This window comes from Branchiostoma lanceolatum, chromosome 9 (genome assembly GCF_035083965.1).
Source record: "Branchiostoma lanceolatum isolate klBraLanc5 chromosome 9, klBraLanc5.hap2, whole genome shotgun sequence".
NCBI classification, from domain to species: domain Eukaryota; kingdom Metazoa; phylum Chordata; class Leptocardii; order Amphioxiformes; family Branchiostomatidae; genus Branchiostoma; species Branchiostoma lanceolatum.
This window is the reverse complement of record NC_089730.1, coordinates 17261356-17280370: the sequence shown is the minus strand read 5'-3', so window position 1 is coordinate 17280370 and position 19015 is coordinate 17261356. Positions and strand designations below refer to the sequence as shown.

Below are 19015 nucleotides of genomic sequence, written 5' to 3'. Positions count from 1 at the left end.
CTAACATTGGACCAATTGTTCTTTGGGGCACGAGAAGAGTTTTAGTATGTAAAAGTCTTAAACCCATGCGTGGTTTATCTTTTGTATATACTTCATTTTCTCGATACGGCCTTGATATGGCGTAGGCCACATTTTCTGTGCATATTCTATTACCATATGCAGCAATATTAAATACACGTTACATAGGAATGATAACTCCACTTTGATGCTGTAATGTTCTTTAATTTCAAACAGGTACATCTCTTCACAGTTCAACAGATATTTGACAAATAGTACGCCCTGGAGACAGTCGGTGCTTCAGCAATCTGCCTACGAAGTCATTTCTCTTCCCACAATTGACAGAATTCAGATCCTCCCTAGATTGTACCTCCATGCCGATCGTTAAAAGTACAAAGGAAGTGCAAGGTCTCACGGACAGAAAGTCGATACACTACAGATAGTAGATATAAAAATAATTTACCTTACGACAGCACTTTGTCTCGAGCTGTCGATGTTTCTTGATTAACTGTACCTCCGCTACGTATATATTATCAACACATCGTAACAATAATGTGCATTAGATACAGCAATATAACACGGTATAAATGTGGCCACGTATACTACAAATGGTGGCGAGGGCGTCTTATGAGCACATAGTCCTTAGTTTACATTTGACTTTCAGTTCAAGGTTTACAAATGCAATTACTAATTTTGTATTGCAGATTCTAATACCCTCATACAAATTAGTGAGTTTTTGTCTTGGATTTAATCAATTTGCTTTTAGGCATATATAATAAAAGAAGAGACATACGTAGACATTAACAAGCGAAATATGAAACGTAAGCAAAAAACAAACCAATGAAACAGTAACTTTGCCATGAATGGCAGTGATGACACCAAAATTCAAACTTTAAAAGATTGCATTTCAGAGATGCCAATTTGACGTTATTGATCTCCCCCTTGAAGGCTTGTGAATGACCCCTGGAAATGACCTTTTGAAAACTGGATAAGTGGTCAACTGGGATCACAGATCAATCCTATTGAGGGAAACAGAATGGAGCGCTGATGACCATTACGTACTGTGATCGATTCCGAAATGCAACTATCATACTGATGAGTTAGTCATCTTTCCCATTAAGCCGTCACTTCTAATTTCGGATAGCAAAGGAATGATGTTTAAATGCGGACAATTAACAGCCACATGTAGCCACTTTGCAAAATTGAAATTAAAAAGGGATCATTTAGACTGGTTCTGTAATTTTCTCGTGAATCAATCAATCAAGTCAGGTAAATATAGCAACTTTAAAACCAAATAGGATTAAAAGTTGGAGTAACACAGTATGTCATTTGCCTAAAGTATTTAGATTTGAGTTTCTTTTAGTAGTTCGTATACCCTGTAAGCAGATGCCGCTAAATTTCTGCTCCATCACATCTCTACCAGACCAAGACGGCTTCTCTATGTACTCGCAGCAACAGACAGCAATTGCGGCAAATTATGTACCGTGTGTGGCCAAGGAGCGATTCTCTCTTCGGTGATGATGATGTGTATATCAGTTCCTTTCGTCATTTTCTTGACGTCCTTACAGTTTATATTACATTGACAGCTGTATTCAAACAGGAATACTTCGTTCTGTAAGGAAGGGTCAATCTTTTTTTTCAAATTTTCCCTGGCGTGCTCTGAAGTCTTCGAGGTACACAACAGCACCATATTACTATCATGGTCTTCAAGCGGTGCACAGTACTTGGCAATTGGATGGTCGTGTTAATATAACATTACCTCTCCATCTGGTGTAAAAAAAGAGGTTTGCGGCGGGATGTAATGGGAATGCAGGCTCAAGAGCAATGGCCACCATATTTGACATCCACGTTTATAGTTTGTGACAATGCAACAACTTTTTGATATATCATCAGAGACAGGCGTACAATGTAGGATATATTATGATACATGGGATTGGACCTACTACTTTTGTACGCAAGTGCCCCAGTGCCCGCTCCATTGATCTTATAGTTTGCCAATAGGTCTGCCCTTTTCTGTAACTGCAAGATTGCTTCTGTTTGGTCAAATACATACAGGTACATACAAGTGATATGTTACAATGTCGTACAGTCAGACTTGTGTCTCGACTTTTGAATGTTTGGACTTTTTCAGAGTCCCATTAGCTTGCTTTTCAATGTCTACCTTGATGTCTATACTGTATATATCGGGTGGGGGCATTTCCACCGATTCTGGTTCCTTTTCCATTTTATGCCTGCAACAACAATACTTCCCGCAGCAACAAGAGCCATCGTCCTCGTGTTTCTTTTTTGTTCTTTCCCTAGCTTTACATTTCTTTTGAAGGAACCGTTTCCTCTCTTTACATCGCTTACAGAGGAAGCAGATCCCCCAGACTGATAGTCCCAACACAACGATACCCGCGATAGAGCTAACGATAACGCTCAGGTGGTCGAACTTTTTGGAGCCCAATGGGTCGTAGTCATCACCATCTTCATCAGCAGTATCTGCATCACCAGGGGGCATGGTTGGAGGTTTGTAGGTCAGATTCCATCTGTTGGTCGTGTTTAGATTTACGTTAGACCAGGCCTGGTCATCAAGCCCCAGTGAACACACTGACGGGTCGAAGTCATCTTCCATGGGTTCTTCTAATACGGGGATATCGGTGATATACGCCCTTGTTGTGACGTTGAGGGTGGTTATAACGGATTGGCTACCCCCGCGGTTTCGTGCGATACATCGGTACACGCCTGCGTCGTGCAAAGTGACTCTCGTTATGTTTAAACTGCCATCGTTGAAGACCTTCACACGGACTTCGTAGTTGCCGTGTCGTATCGTTGTACCGTTAGGAGTTATCCAGCTGATGGCCGTCTCGCGACCCGATACACACGGCAAAGACGCGTCTTCTCCCTCCGTAACGTTCAGCTGGATCGAATAGTTGCTTATCTTTCGTCGGGGGCAGCGGAAAATCTCTATTGGGAGACGAAATACGGATGTTCCTGATAGTCTTTTTGGGTATCGACATTCTCCACAGGCATCACAAGTTCTGTCACGTACCTTTGTTCGCAGCCATTCTACGAGCCATGTTGTGTCACAGCTGCAGTTCCATGGGTTATATTTCAGGTTCACCTTCGATAAAGATGTCGTTGCAGCGAAGAGATTGTATGGTAAAGTGCTAAGGTTGTTATAAGAAAGGTCTAATTCACTCAAAGCCTGTAAGTCCTCAAAGGCTAGCGGTTCAACCTCGTTTACCTGGGACGAAATTATCATCAACCGTCTAAGCCTGAACATACTCTGGAATGATGTTCGCCCGAGGACCCTGATGATGTTTCCTGATAGATTCAACTCTTCCAGACTGGTGAGATGCTGCAGATAAGGCACTGTCTGCAAGTTAGCGACTCCCATGTTCAGATAAACTACACTGTTCAAACCCGCAAACGCGTTGTTCGAGATCCCCCTAAGCTGCCTCAGTTCCCCCAAATCCAGGAGTTTGAGATTCGGTAGATAAGAGAAGCTGTAGGCGTCCAGACATACTATCGGGTTGCCTCCCAACCATAATTCTTTCAAGTTGATCAGCGACTTAAGCGCCCCACTCGGTACCACTAGCAGGTTGTTGTAAAACAGCTCGAGGATTTGCAAATTGTCCAGACTAACAAAGGCGTCATTGTCGATCTCCGATATGGTATTAGCGCTGAGTTGTAAAGTATGTAACTGTGGCAGGTTGGCAAATTGGTTCTTGATGAGTTTGCTAATGTTGTTGCTGTGGAGGTTGAGATAAACCACTCTCTCTGGTATTCTGTTGGGGACCTTCGTGAGATTGCTATCGCCACAGTATACGTTAGAGAACGACCCGCTACAGACACAGATCCTCGGACAGTTGTTGGTATACACGGGGGAGAAGGTAATTAGCAACAGCAGTGACAGGAAGCGGATATTGAGAGGCTTCTCGGTAGACGAACGGGGAGCCATAATCAGATTCAGTTGTCTTTGCAGTCGTTACCCAACAGCAAGCTACGACAGCATCGAGATGGCGGAGCACGGTCGCACTTTCTAAGGCTTGGAATGAACACGGCATCAGGTCATGAGTTTCCTTTGCGTGAAGCGACTTACAATTAGCCTTTCGTATTTATTGCTGCCTCACACAAGCTCCTTTTTAGAATCTACTCAAACAAACGTACTGTGAATACCTTCTTTAGAAGTACGTGTACAATCAGCGGGTTGAAGCAATCTTCTACTGCTTCCACGGAATCACGACAGCCATATAGATGGTGTTGCAGGAGAGTGAATACCTTCATCATCCAATGATGTCATCAGCCCTTTGTCTTCATTATAGGTCCAATTACGCTCAGTAAAAGATGCCCTGGCATTCAATTGAAGCAGGCTGAAGTGACGACTTTGTCCGATTGCCCCGAAATCCATGAGGAATTGCTTTCCGCCGTGCTGCACAAGGGGCACGTACCTTCGTCATCAGGGAAGGACCGTGGACTGTCACACCCACCGCATCGACTGACAAGTGAGAGCCGCTTACCCGTGGCACATCGGTACATCCCTATTGACCTGCAGGAAAAGAGATTCACATAGCAAATCCTCCATTGTATCGACTCTACAAATTGGCATCCCACTACCGCGGATATGCTAAACTTAGCGTGTCGCACGTAATTACGAAAGGGGGGAGAAGATCGACGCCAACGGCTTTACTACATATTCAAACGGCAACTAATTCTCACTATTGTGTCAAAATCAATGAAAAACGCTATTTGAGCACTATTTCCCCTCCACTTTCTTTTCTTTCCTTTATTGTTGCATGCTCTGTGGTGACGAGTGCGAGGAATTACCTATTTCAGGTTTCGGCGCCATATTAGGTGGCCTTTTGAAAACTGCTAAAGGCAGACCATCCCTCGCCAACACATAGCATTAAGAAACAATTGGTTGTAGATTAAAACGCCCGTGTTTTCGTATTTAGATGCAAAATACAAATTAGAAATACATGCAGTGCTTTACAGCTGTAGTATATGCATTAAGTGTATAAGTCATGATAATCTAGCAAAGAGAATTGATATTGGAAATCATGACATGTAAACCCAACATAAAAGGTGATTATTAGAACTTCTTATCCTACTAAATATGGCAATAAATCAACAAACTTTTAGCTTTCACTACGTGTTTAGACTTTCGTGCTTTCATTACATTTGTAATCATGCACCACCATGGTCTGTGATAACACAATTCAGAACGCCGTATTTCCCTTCATTATAATTCCATTATTCATGATGACTATGCAGTCAAGATCGTTTATTTGGAAGACCGGACAACACACTTTCCGCTAGTATATTTCCTGCAGCAACACTTTCCTATATTTTCTGAAAAGAGACTACTAAAACTACTTAAAATTGAAATACAAGGCACCGAGCCCGAACAGTGAAAGAGTGTAGTCGTAATTTCAGTCTCGTTCATTCACAGTCCGCAATCTAAGAGCAAAATTAAGCAGGTCAAGTCTTTATCCGATGATCAATATGTTGGTAAAGATGGAGAGCCGCAAAGGGAAAGGATGATCCTTAGATATGGAAATTGCGTAGTTACTGTTTCAGATATCACAGTCAACTTCAACATGCAACGTTTAACATTTCCTGACCCATTATCCTTTGATATACTTTAAAGTATGTTCTTTGACATTAATTTATTCAGACTAACACTTTGATGTCACTTTGAAACATATGATAGTTCTGAATTTTGTCCTCTTCACTTGGGTTTTAGTTGGGCTGTAGTTGCATCAAATTTTGAAATCATCACAGTCATATACACGCCTCATCTATAGATGTCCCCGTAGTTAAATTCACAGAAGCCCCACATTCCCTCAAATCAGTCGCTAACTTGGAGACCGCGGTTCAATCATTGGTAGGGCATCTTGTTTGAGGCTTCATCCGTTACTCGGAAAGGACGCAAAAACCCTAACCCTAGATGTAGGAGGTGTTTCAAGCACAGGGGGAGGGGCTAGCAACCTCCCCCTGTAAATATATACCCTGCCACAGGAACAGCAATGAAACTTGTGGTGCCACTAGGTTTGTTTGTTCAAACGAACAAATAGTCTTCATCTAACAGGTCAGTTCCCTGGCCCCTGGATAGCAATAGCAGCTTTGATATATGGCGGATTACTACGGACACTTAAATAGTGACTTTTTAGGCTTTTATTCTCCAAGTCTTCTAAATAGCTCTGTGCTTCCGGATAAGCGCAAACAACTCTTGAGGTGCTGTGTCTATTGATCGCTCGCCCTCAGATGGCTCAGATGTTAAGTGCTCCGTCCTCGAAGCTATGGGTAATACATGTCTAAATCCCCATGTCCTCTATAGGTCGAGTGCAGTCAATTCAGGCCGTAATTATCTGCGAGATCCTGGAGGACGAGGCCGCCGGCTTGAGGATTCTCGCCACCGGGGAATTGTCCGGGGATCATCGGTCCGATAACAGAGCTACCAACACAGAATGTGAGTTGGCATTAAAAAAGGTGTCGATCGGGTTATAAGCAATAACGTGTTCAGCGGTGCGTGTCATAGAAACAGAGACAGAGTCGAATAAATCTCCTTGATATTCAAGTGGTAAGGCCACCGTTTTTCCATGCATAGTTTGTTTGATCCGGATCCCGAATTGAGGTGAGAGACAATGAACAGCCGAACACAATAACTAGAAATACTCGGTAACGCGATTGATTTGCAGTAACAATCCAAGGTCAGTAAATCAAACCAAATGACATTATTCATGGATATTCTTTACTTGATCATTATCAACATAAATCAGTTCCGTCACAGGCATAAAAAAGCCACAGGGAACACTATTTCCCGGGAAGATTTCCTGTCGAAACCTGCCAAGGATATTTGGATTCTAGATTATAGCTCATATCGATAATCCCTGCTTCCCGCAGGTGAAAACTTATACATTGTCTTTAATATGTATCAACATTGATGCAAAGCACAATTTTAAACAAAATTGGATTTGCTTCTGACACTACTTGTTTCATAATGAACCTTTTAAAAATGTAATATAGAGCTGTCATTAGGTGTCAAAATCACACTACGGTATGCAAATAAAAACACAAGCTGCAATTAAAACCAGGTAAGGCAAATGATCATTCATCAAGATGATAGCAAAGATAAAAGTTACGATTTTGTTTACTGTCATCTAGCAATGAAACATGCGCCAACCTACTGTGATAGATTGGGCACAACACCATACGTTGATATTGATCAACACAAACGATATGGAATCCCACTAAAACAATTCATGACACAAAATGAAAGGTGCGTTATAAAAAGAAGGTTAAAAGGTTACAGTCATGCATGTTGCTGAGGCGCTGCCCTGGATGCATCATGCAAAGAAATATGCACGATTATTTGGGAAATGCGTGAAGCTGCCAACATTAGAGAGATAAATCAGTTCCTCCGCCAGACAAAAATGGGCAGGGTGCGTCTTTTAGGTGGCGTCTTTGACAACTGCTACATCCACGGCCATCAAAGGGATTTCAAATATTGCATGGAAGCGCCAATCGATTGGTTGCATCTAAAGCCTTCTCCAACCAATTCGTCATGGGCGTGTGTAGTCGTGCAAACCAGGGCGAGTCTCCTGTAGGAATGATTACCAACGTTCTGACGTATATTGTATGCGTTATTATCAGAGAAACCAGCCTAATATACCTTACATTCATACATGTGTATAGTTACTGTTGCAGCGTAAACTAAAATGACAACTTAAATCTCACGTTAACGAGTAGAGTTTTAATAAAGAATTACATTTAGATACAATTTTGCAAACTCATAAAGGAGTTTCGTATCGTGCCGTATGAAGTTGGTATAATGTCTGACCGTGCCGGTTGCCGGTGTTTTCTTACAAAAGGAACTACGTATTCTGAGCTCCCTATTAGCTTCAAGCGAGTTTTTGCCCAATCTGAAGCAGAAACATCAGAGGTCTAGTTGTTCGAATAACCAAATGAAAACCTATAATCTGCAAGCTTTTGAACACTTTGATACAATCGATGCATGCAAATTCTGTAATGAATGAACGTTATAGTTGTTATGCAGGCAGACAAATGATTTCTATAACAGCTAACAAATTTCATGTAGCATTCGTAAGGTAGCCATTTGTGTTCAAAATTAAGAAGGATCATTGACGATATTAATGTCTGCTCCGTTCAGGTTTTATTTTCTAAACCACAGACTCTGTTATAGAAGACGCCAAACCTAAAACTGTACTGACCAGTATATGTACGTACGGGAGTAGCATTTGTTGCAAAATACTGTTTTGAATTGATCTAAATCTAATACTGAAGAAACATATCCCTATTTTTAGTCTAAGTGCCTGGAGATTTTACGGTGTTTGATACTAAAATGTATAGTACGAGAACTTATATGTTGGTACTTAAATTGGAGACGTATACTTAGGAAGCATTCTTTGTTTCAAATGGCGTTTCAGACAAAGGTAAGCCCGAACCGATGCTGTGTTGTTGTTAATATCCCACTTGCCTTATTTGAAATTAGACGAAAAATAGTGTTCATGTTCACAATGTCATGGTTACTGCCGGGAATATATTAAGAAGGTTATTGTCACTGTCATAAAGTACGACGAAATGAAGAAAAACTTTATGAGCAATATCATTTGAGTGCTAAGAGTGCGACACAAATCCCTATGCTTCACACGTTTCTATCTCTAGATACAAATAGATGGGACACGTCGCGCAATTTCGCGCAACAAAAAAGTGATTCCCGTAGAGGCAAGAGGCCAATTAGAGACTTGCAAGAGTCCCAAGATGACTTGCGTTTACGCAAGCAAAAGGAGGCTGTGCTCAAGATAATGTGACGGCTAGCTTGCCATGATGCATTATCATTCCCTACTGCCCCCTCACGTTTTCCAATATTATCCAAATTTAACGCTTTAGTGCACTGCGTGGCGGAAACGGGTCGGGCGGCATCTTACATTATTCTTTGAGCAACGTCCGCTGTTGCAAATATTCTCGACAGCGTTTAGTGAAAGAAATTAAACATTTCCAAATCAGAGCAATGTCACTGGCATGATTGGACGTAACAAATTTGTAAGCATATTTTCACTTACATTCCTGAAACAGCATACAGCAGGTTGTCACCAGTAACGATTCATGTGCCTCTTTCGTTGACGTACTATCAACCAATGACGTAGATCATCGATCTCGAAGCGTCCATCAAAAAGTAAAGCCAAATTTCCGCCGTTTGATTTGACTACCGAGTTATCCATACACGAGGATTGGCGGCAACTATCTACAAATTGGCAATTCTATCACTGTCTGCAAGATCATTACCGGTCATTGCACTTCGATAGATGCTGAAACCGGCCTTTGCCGTTTTAGAAAAGAGAGGATTGATGTGATTTGCGGACAGTGGAAGGCAAATTGGCCTGTCGACACCTCGCATAGACAAAACGCAGCGACTTAGCATTTATTCTCGCCACTCTCTAATCTACATCAGGAGTCAGCGGATGTCTGATGAGGAAATCTGTAAGCCGCTACGCCTTGCTCTAATGACACACCCTCCAGGTCGTATTTCACAGTTATTAAACACCACATCCTTCATTATGAGAGACAGGCGTTTCGAAATAATGTCCCGTGATCCTAGTGACCTTTCTTTCCTCCTCATTAAACGTAATGATTTGGGATGGTTCTCTACTTGATTGAACAGAACAAGTTTTAATATCCAACCGATTGATCTAATTTTCTTGTCGAGGAACATTAGCAGCAGAGTCTCCCTTCGGTAAATCATATACCAACCTACCGCTATTACTTGCACTGCTATTGATTTCTAGTGCATCACAGGAATGAGAAACAAGGTTTCTTATAAGCCCGAGGAGTGGAACAAGTGGTATGCTCAGTGAAGCTAGTGGAAGGAACAATGAAAAGAGAATACATCTTGAGATTTGTTATGGATTTGCTCAGCAACCGTATGTTCCCGTTAAATTCAACAGCATCGGACCATGATAAAGGTCACCTTTAGTACTTACGTTATTGAGTTGAGATCGTTATTTTCATCATCTCTGGTGGTGTTTAATTTGCGACCACCGTTACTGTCTCGGTCAAGGGAATGTCTTTCAAACGGAACACTTGGTAACACCCTCTCCCCACGTCAGAAGTTTTGAAAGTTTATCAATCGAAGTTTGAGTGGAGTCAACGAAAATAACACCCTGAATACAAAGTTTCATACCGCCAACAATTGTGGAAAACCATCGCATGTTACTCGTTTGGTTACGAGTTCACAGCACATCCAGGTTTTGTTGCCAGTTGCACCAGAAGTTTTATATTTCAAACATTAAAACCCAAATTTTAGAATGAATAACCGAATGCTATAGAATATAGGAATTCTGCCAACTAAGGCATACAAATTTTGTAAAAAGCGAAATCAGATTTGCTTTTAAAAGAAAAAAATTAAATCTTACCTCTTGTTGAAAAATGAAGACAATTTTCACGGCAGCACAAACTCGAGAACGGACCATCTCCCTCGCCACTCTACGCGCCAGGTGTTGAGCTGCATTGAGAAATGCAATGCTATTACTGCATTTATTACATCCCTTTCCTTTATTCATGGCCATTAGTTTCCACGTCCCCCAGTGGTTAATTATTTACGCACAAAACATACACCCATATTTTACAATCCCCTTGTAGCAACCTTCCTGTCACATTCCTTCCCGTGTCACCTGACGTCCTGTGATGTAAGATAACAAGCTGTCATGCAGCGCACGGCATGGTCATGTATCAAAGCCATTTCTTTCATTTAGGCCACACTCACTTGATTATATGGATGACATCCGCGCGCGCATCAATCTTTGTCCCTTTAAAAAACTTTGCGACCATACTGTAAATTGTACAAAGACGCTGGAAGTGAGCATATTTATGCGGTGAAGTACAAAAAGATATCGGAAAACTACTATATCGTAGAATACCGAAGTCGATGACAAATATGTGAAACAACAACATCAAACAAGTTAATTGATTGACATACCATGTTATGTTTGTTCAGTCATATTCTAAAACTCTGCTTAACACTTTCATACTAAAGTCGACTTTTTAGCACACCTTTTCTTTATTCCCACACTCACATTGGTTTGGAGGGAGGGGAAGGACGTCATCTATATAATCAAATTCAAATCATTACGGCCTTACTTGAGAACCATTTTCACATAACTGGTTCGAAGTTGTAAACAGCTAATGACATACTCCTCCCTCTATATATAATGGATTTAATACAGTTTTTCAGTAGCTGTACCTTGAAAAAATATATGCGCGTTCACCTATCTGATGTGGTGGAGGACACTAGGATATCTTGATGTCCTGAACCAATTTCCCCTGCGAAATTGAACTACGCTGCCGCTGAGTGGAAATGTCTAAGTTTGATAGCGGCTATATGGTAGTCCCATCGATTATGTAGTGACTTCAATCATCATTGAAATCTCGGTACATTGTTTGGGACCACGCCTTCCCAATACGACGAGCTGTAGTCACGCAATGGCAATGGGAAAACGGTGAATAGTAACAAAACAAAGTATCAAAACTCGAATATGTAACTTTAGAGATAACGGTGTAATAATACTAGATGAAAATGAGATTAGAAATTAATGACAAATAAAACATACTCAGCTATCATTAATCAAAACGTAGCCAATGAATAACCAGGTCTCCTACATATACGTATTCGGTAAAACTTTCAAGAATACTGTTTAAGACTATAAGCAAGTTATCTAATACGCTAACATGTTACATTTTTTAACATTAAAATTCCTTTTACTCAAGCACTTTTGTGATTTTTGATACAAATCATGTAGGTTTATTCGTACGCTTATAACTGTAAAAAGTAATCAAATTGTAATTCACTCTAGAAGTTTTTTAATGATTTCACCTTATGATGCTGCTTAGTCGATTATAACGGTAACCAGAAAAATAATAACATATCTGCGAATATATTTGATATACTAATGTTCGATTATCAATCGTCGCTTGATGTAGTATGCCAGTAAATAGAAATATATACATCTAGTACAAGCACTTTCCCTATAATAAAACGACGGGAAAAAGTAGCCTTGAGGGAAATCTGTTTGCTCCTCCACATAAAAGGTCATAAACACGATTTGATTTAATGTAGGATCAGGTAATGTTGTCCTTTACCCTGCCAAGCACATCAAGGACATCGCTAACATCTGTCTTAGGATGCCCGTGGCAACGACTGTAAATTACCAGCAGTTGAATTGCCAAGAATCCTCGTATTTCAGTCATCTTCAGCTGAGGTCCTGCAGAGACGCCAATCATTTCAATTCAAAAAGAGCTACCAGTTTTCTCTTACATTCGTATTTGGAAATTTTATGAGATCATAGCATTTAAACACTATCATTAACATAAGGGTAGACTCACATGGTCGGTATAGAATCCAATCTCATTCCTATATGCACTGGCATCAGTTTACTGGTAGGTATGAAAACTAGACGCTACGAGTCACAGAGAACTCACAAACCCCTGCCTGGGGCGTTGAAAGATTCATGACATTTTAGTATTCAGCAGTCATCAACACCTATCCTGACACTTTGCTATTGCTATTTATCATCTTGCTTTGATATGTAGTCCGAGAAATAGGTAAATTCGTTTGACTAGCCTACTTTTGACGATCACTGAAAAGATAAATGCGTCCGGACCTCCTTCCAATTATTATGAATGGCCGGACCTACAGTAAATACCATCAACACTTAATGGTTATGAATTCTTTGAATAATCACAGGTCTGGTCTGTTCAATAGTACTCAACACCCATCCATGCCTACTGGAGTTATCCGATTCGTAAAAATATGTATAGGCCATATAACAGGTAAAATCAGTATTTTTAACAAAGACTAGTAGCATTTGTTCGACGCAGTGTCATGTAAGATTTACATGTAACTTGAAAAGCTATGAGCATGGCAACTTTCCATTAGATGACGGTGGGAATCTTGACTAGATTAGACAATTTACTAATCTGATAAGTGGGTAACTTGATTATGATTATCATTCTTTGTCTTCTGTATGTTTTCCCTAGCTTCAGATCATTTGCTTATTCTAACTGATTATTTGATTGTCAGATAAAAACTTTTGTTTCTGCTTGCTTATGTTGTACCAATGAATTAATGTTCTTGATTTGTATTCAGCTTAGTTATACTTTGATCTGTTATATGTTCATGCATTATTTAGATACAAGGTGAATGTTTTACCTCATTTCTGTTTTTGTTATTAAAACTTATTCGGAAGTCTTTTATTTAGTAGTTTTTAATTTTTGTGCCTGTGTCTGTGTGTTCATAATATAATTATCCATGACTGTACGTAAATCAAAGACGCACAGGGTAGTACTTTGCTTTTTGAGTATTGTATTTGAGCATTGCATCGCTCATCATTAATTTGAAACTGTTTTGGCATTTTAGAAAGCATTTCGTAATGCTCGTGATGTTGTGAAACAGTTATATAGGGAAAAGGAGTCTATAATTATATAAACATGCAATTATTATATATTTATTACATCATTACGGGGCTTAATTACTACCATGCGTGCCTAAAGTAATGTGATGCTCTTCATTAATATATTTGATACAGTTCACATCTACCATGATCGTAAACGTGACATATTCTTAGCCAGGAATAATTGTAATTAAAACACTGTTTTTGCCAGCAGGATAATCAACTTTTTGCCCAATCATATTTCTTACGCCCTTGTTTTACAATGTCTTACATCTTTACATCCCATGAGAGTTCCTTAATGTGGGTACGGGCCTTCTTTATTGTATTGCATACCCTAAGTAACGGTGCTATCAGTTATATAGGCATAACTGGACGGAAGAAATCCCCGGAACTTAACGCTATCTTATTCATCATTGAAAACAATTGCATCGAATGCAATCTTGGCTAATGGCGGAAATCCCATCATAGTGAGACAAGAGCATATAGGGCTATCAAGGGAACGCGTAAATTTACGTCGGAATGAATGTCATTCCGGGAGATCCAAATCTTACAGTAGCATTGCTAAATCGTATTGTTTCAAGCAAAGAGATATAGTTTGCTTTAGTAAATGGAATTGCATATAAAATATACAAATTACACATACCTAACAATGTAAATATTGGTAGGTATTCCAGGAGCTCCATATCTTGCCTTTCAACATATCGTCTATGTTTATTTGCCATTTATCAACTCCAAAAGTGTGATTGGTGTGCCTGTTTAGAATGTTGGTATTCCTTGTCATTTGTCAGTAGAGTGACAGGAGGAGTGAAAAGATGGTCATTTTCGTCGGATTTGCAGGAAGTAAAGTTCAAAAGTACTAATGTTCAACTGGTCGTTTATCAGATATTACAGGTCTTCATGGTCATAAAGACAATGGAAGTGCATATCAATGTACGGGGGGAAAAAGTTTTTGTTCTGTCTGTTTGGCTGTATTTTCACAGCTATATGTTTCCCAGGGATGAAAGGATGCCTGCTATATTTCCCATATGCTACACATGTTCACCGTGGAGTGACAAGAAGTGATCAATGGACATATGTTATATTAATCAAAATATACATTATTTCCTGAAATTTATGAACTGTGATGAAAGGAAACATACGAGAAATATTTCACTGAGGCTTAAGCTCATCGAATTGCGAAGTTGTTTTTTTTACCTTTAGGTTATGCATTCCGAATTTATGAATATTAATTTTTTCTATTCAATTAGCTTTCACCACGCATATTTCTGATGACAGAGATGATTCGACAGATTTGCATTTTCACGCAAATATGTATGTAAATAAGACGTGTTTTTATCTAGATTATAGTTAATGGAATTGTTTATACATGTATGCCAGCTATTGTCTAATGCAATGGAAGTTATCGGAGAGTGGTAATGTGCGGGAGCCCGAACGTAACGTTATTCTCGCCATCTGCCCGGAAAATTGGAATTTTGAATGAGTCGTTCTTTCCGCTTGACATGGTCTTTTATGTAATATTGACAAGATTGGAACCATAGCCAAAGTAATTGCAAAACGTGACTTTGAAAAAAAAAGACTATACTTTCCAGGGACTTCCGTGTTCATGCAGTCAGGTTCAAGGGAGTTCCACCGTCATCAATTATCTGGAAGTGTGGTCGAAATGGGAGATTCCGGGGTGTCAGCGAAGGTAATAAATATGTGTGTAAAACGCATCGTTGTCGGAGGTTTTCCGTGACTTATTGCTTTACTATGGGGGGGAAACGACCTTAATCTTACGAAGGGCTAGTGACAATGGAGCATTTCAATGCTTCAAGAACGCCCACGGGGAAATATGTATGCGGATTTCCGATTTTACGACAGGGTATCTTGCTTTAGCATCATCACCAGTCGGTGAAGCTACGTGCCGACCATGTGCGGTCCTGCAACCATCGGCGTCTACTTCAAGTCTTCACCTAAAGACGGATATTAGGTAGCCATAGTTTATTGGATTTTGTCTACGTGCAAGAAAAAATTGCTATTTCCTGGCACTAGTGTAGGTGACTCCAATGGCAGTCATAAAGACATATTCGTTGGTAGCACCAGAAAAGCTTTTAAAGAAAACTACCAGCACAATTTTGTTTTGCCTCAGAGCAGGAGTTTTACTCCCGACTTAAGTGTTGTTTTTGATTATGTACGTGTGTTGGCACCTATTACTCAAGATATTTTTTGATAGATGTGTTTAAATCATTTGAGTATGTGGTTAGGGTATATGTTGAGGTCCCGAAAAACATAGCAATCTTTTGCCTTTCGGTCGTATTTTCTGACGTTATACGTAAATAGATGATAGCTAGAGAGCTCTAGTATAAGATTTTGCAAGTTATGACCACTTATCTCTCCGAGGTTGATATTTCTTCACAACATAGAATGTCTCCAAGCCCTTTTTGGTGTTTATGAGAAACAGCTTGAAGATAGATGTTGGATTCCCTAAATTATCTCCAAGACATATGAATATTCTACGCCCCACAAAAGTTGTACCACAATAGTACTCTTCCATTCATATTGCCAAGTTACATATAGCTGTTTTATAAAGTCAGGTCAAGTCATATATATTGATACATATTGATTGAGGGAAAATATATGATATTTATTGATACATATTGATATTTATTGGTGTATATTGATTGATGAACACAATTATTATTTTTTAAATCAAAAACATCCTTAAAAATGGGCTCCTACCCCAAAACATTTTAAGATATATCTCTAAGCATAGCATCTTCTTAGCAACTGTACCTTAAAGAAATCTGAGACAACTTGTGTATTCGATGCGTGCAATTTATATGTGCATCACCTTCCAAGCTTCCTTTCAAATTCTATCAACGGTTTTTTAAATAAACGAACTGGATGAATAGACGGGTATTACGCAGTGGAATAACTATATGCACTGCTTAGCGGCTACAAAGGGCGAATAGCTTCCTAGTTAGAACAGCCTGTTATGTTTGATGACCAGCACGGCTGAAATAGCCTACTAAATGGTCTTACTACTCTTTGTACGTTCAGATAAATGCGGCCATGAATTCCTGGAAGCTAGGCAATAAGATGCAAGGCCACGTTCTAATTGCAACACGTTTGCCGGGTTCCAGTTGCTTTGATGGCCCGTCTGTCGTGGTTGATCAGTTTAAATCCTGGCATACGGAAACCTGAAAGGATCATAAAAGCGGTCGATCTGGGAGCTTAGCTAGCTGTGCGCCCTCGCTGTATTTTAACACATGGGATGAATCAGTGTGTGTGTTTTTGTGTGTATACGTAAGGGGATCTAACATTGGTTCCCACTGTATGTTGGTTTTATTAGCATTTTACAATAAATAGTAATCTGAAATCAATGTCTGGTATTTTTATATATATTTTATGTTCTTTGTGACACTTTAGCAGGTCCCAAAAGCTAATTATTATTAGAATGCCTACTGACTAGAACGCAGCATAGATCTCACTGTCCCATTAACTTAACCACAAAAGGAGTCTTTTTTCAGTTTAAACAAAGCAAACATATAAATTGTATGGAAAATGATCCTACCTTAATGATGGAAAAATTGCAAAACGTTTGGGCTGGTCATAAGATAAATGACAAAATGAATATTCCCCGCAAAATTGATATAGCGTTCGGGGAGGAATCCCCTTACTCTTGTCATCGTGCACAGCTAAAACTTCCAGTAATGGCATGGCCATAAGTGATGGCCCTGTCTTCGCCATTTGACAACCCACGGTACCATGCAATGCCAGCAAAATCGTGTGCAGCGCCCGTGACTCAAGGCAGTCATCCACGATATAACGCCGAAGAGGCGACGTTGCCGGGTAAATTTTTTCGATACCGGGGCGTGCGTAACTCAGTTACTTCTTGTAACGCTACGTGGTGACAGCAAGTTCATTTCATGATTACCTGGCTTGGCAATGACCTCCGATCTCCAAAGAAATTTTGGACACGACGTCCTGCTCTACTGCTTAGCAAATCGCTGCCGCATCTCTAGGGTCCAGCAGCTCAGCCAACCATAACCTACACCAGACGTTGGGAATCTCCGAAGAGCTGACATGTGTGAACGACTCGACCGCGGAACACTTGGAGTATATTAACGTGGGGCACCGTAAGGCATCAGAACTCCCAAAGGAACTACATTCTTCTGCCAATGTTGTTTTCTCATACAAGGGCAATACACAAGCTTATACATGGACAATTCCATTCAACATATCTCTATATGATGGCCAGTTTAGAAGCTCTATTCAACACAAAGACCGTTCGAATCACAGATTCTTTCCTTGGTACTTCTGCTACTATTGTGAATCCATGTCAAAGTTTACTAAAAAGACTTTGTCAAAGATTCTATAGCTACTCGCAACTAATTGTTTTCTTGGTATAGGTTATACTATCCTTTTTGGAGTAACACATTGACAGGAATCCCTCTGACTGTTACTAATCTCGTTCAAGTATCTCTCGGTAATTGTAACTAATTCAGCGTTTCCAAACGCAGATTGCATCTTGATCTTTTAGGCAAGGAAAACATTTGTAAATGTCATGTTTGATAGCTTGTATGTTGCGGGGCAAACCTTTTAGGCATTGGTTCCGCTTACGTATTGTCACGGCCTTTAAGTTATCTTTTAACTCAGGCGTGTTGCAAGACATCTCAATACTATGTTTATTAGATATCGACGGATTGGAACGATTTTTTTTTCCTTTCTGGAACGTTTCATTGGCCAATTCTATAAAGTGACTGGAAAACTTTCTGGGGGTTGGATTCATACAAAGGAACATCGATTCAATATTCAACATTTTCTCAACAATGGAATCATGACTGTTCGGATGAGGTCAATTATCAAAACCCGGCCATTTACAAACAAGAATTTCTAGATAAGCAACCTGTGTGCCATGAATTCAAATATATCAAAATAAGGAATTATCCACATCTTGTTTACCACTAACTCAAGCGTTTGAATTACCGATAGCAACGATTCTGTTCTTATATTGAAGGAATTACTCATGAATTCATATTAGCATTTTAAGTGTATAATATAAGAATGTGACTCAGGTCAGAGAATGGTTTATGACGAAGTAGAGGTTTATAAGCTGTCTGCCTGTGTCATTTCGAGTGATCACAACTTATTGGATCTTCTTCTTAAAACTAGGTCAACCAACAAGATTCTAGTACCGATTCCCATGTACCACCTGTGCATGAGGCCCTGGGTCGATTTCATATCATTTTCAATTATAGTGCTCGTGGAATTTTAATGCATATCCAATATCCTTGGAGCATACGTATAACGTACATCTTCAGCCGTCTTCTTTTATCAGTATGTCATGGTAAATATATCTAACACGTCGCCTTAGGTCTGGGTATATCAATGCATATAAATGAAGTTTTCTAAATCCTTATCTTGAGCTTCCTGATACATAACCAAGTGAACGTATCATCTGGATTAAGCCATGGATGGACAGGGATAAGCCGTGGTAATGCCAGTTACATTTGCCTCAGACTTCCATACCTACCACTTTTGGCTATCAGAAAGGCTTCTTATATACATGTTTTCTTTTCTTTTTC

At 39.8% G+C, this 19015-nt stretch overlaps 1 protein-coding gene across 2 annotated transcripts in view; it reads right to left on the bottom strand.

The window, feature by feature from the left end:
- Positions 1-201: 201 nt before the first annotated feature.
- Positions 202-19015, bottom strand: part of LOC136441515 (leucine-rich repeat-containing protein 4C-like) — a 36617-nt gene continuing 17803 nt past the window's right edge. For both annotated transcript variants that reach the window (XM_066437847.1, XM_066437848.1), the window contains exons 2-3: positions 10416-10504; positions 202-4528 (exon numbers count right to left, since the gene is read on the bottom strand). In XM_066437847.1, coding sequence (XP_066293944.1) covers positions 2087-3940 — 1854 coding nt within the window. In that variant the 5' untranslated portion in view covers positions 3941-4528; positions 10416-10504 and the 3' untranslated portion in view covers positions 202-2086. The remainder of the gene's footprint in view (positions 4529-10415; positions 10505-19015) is intronic.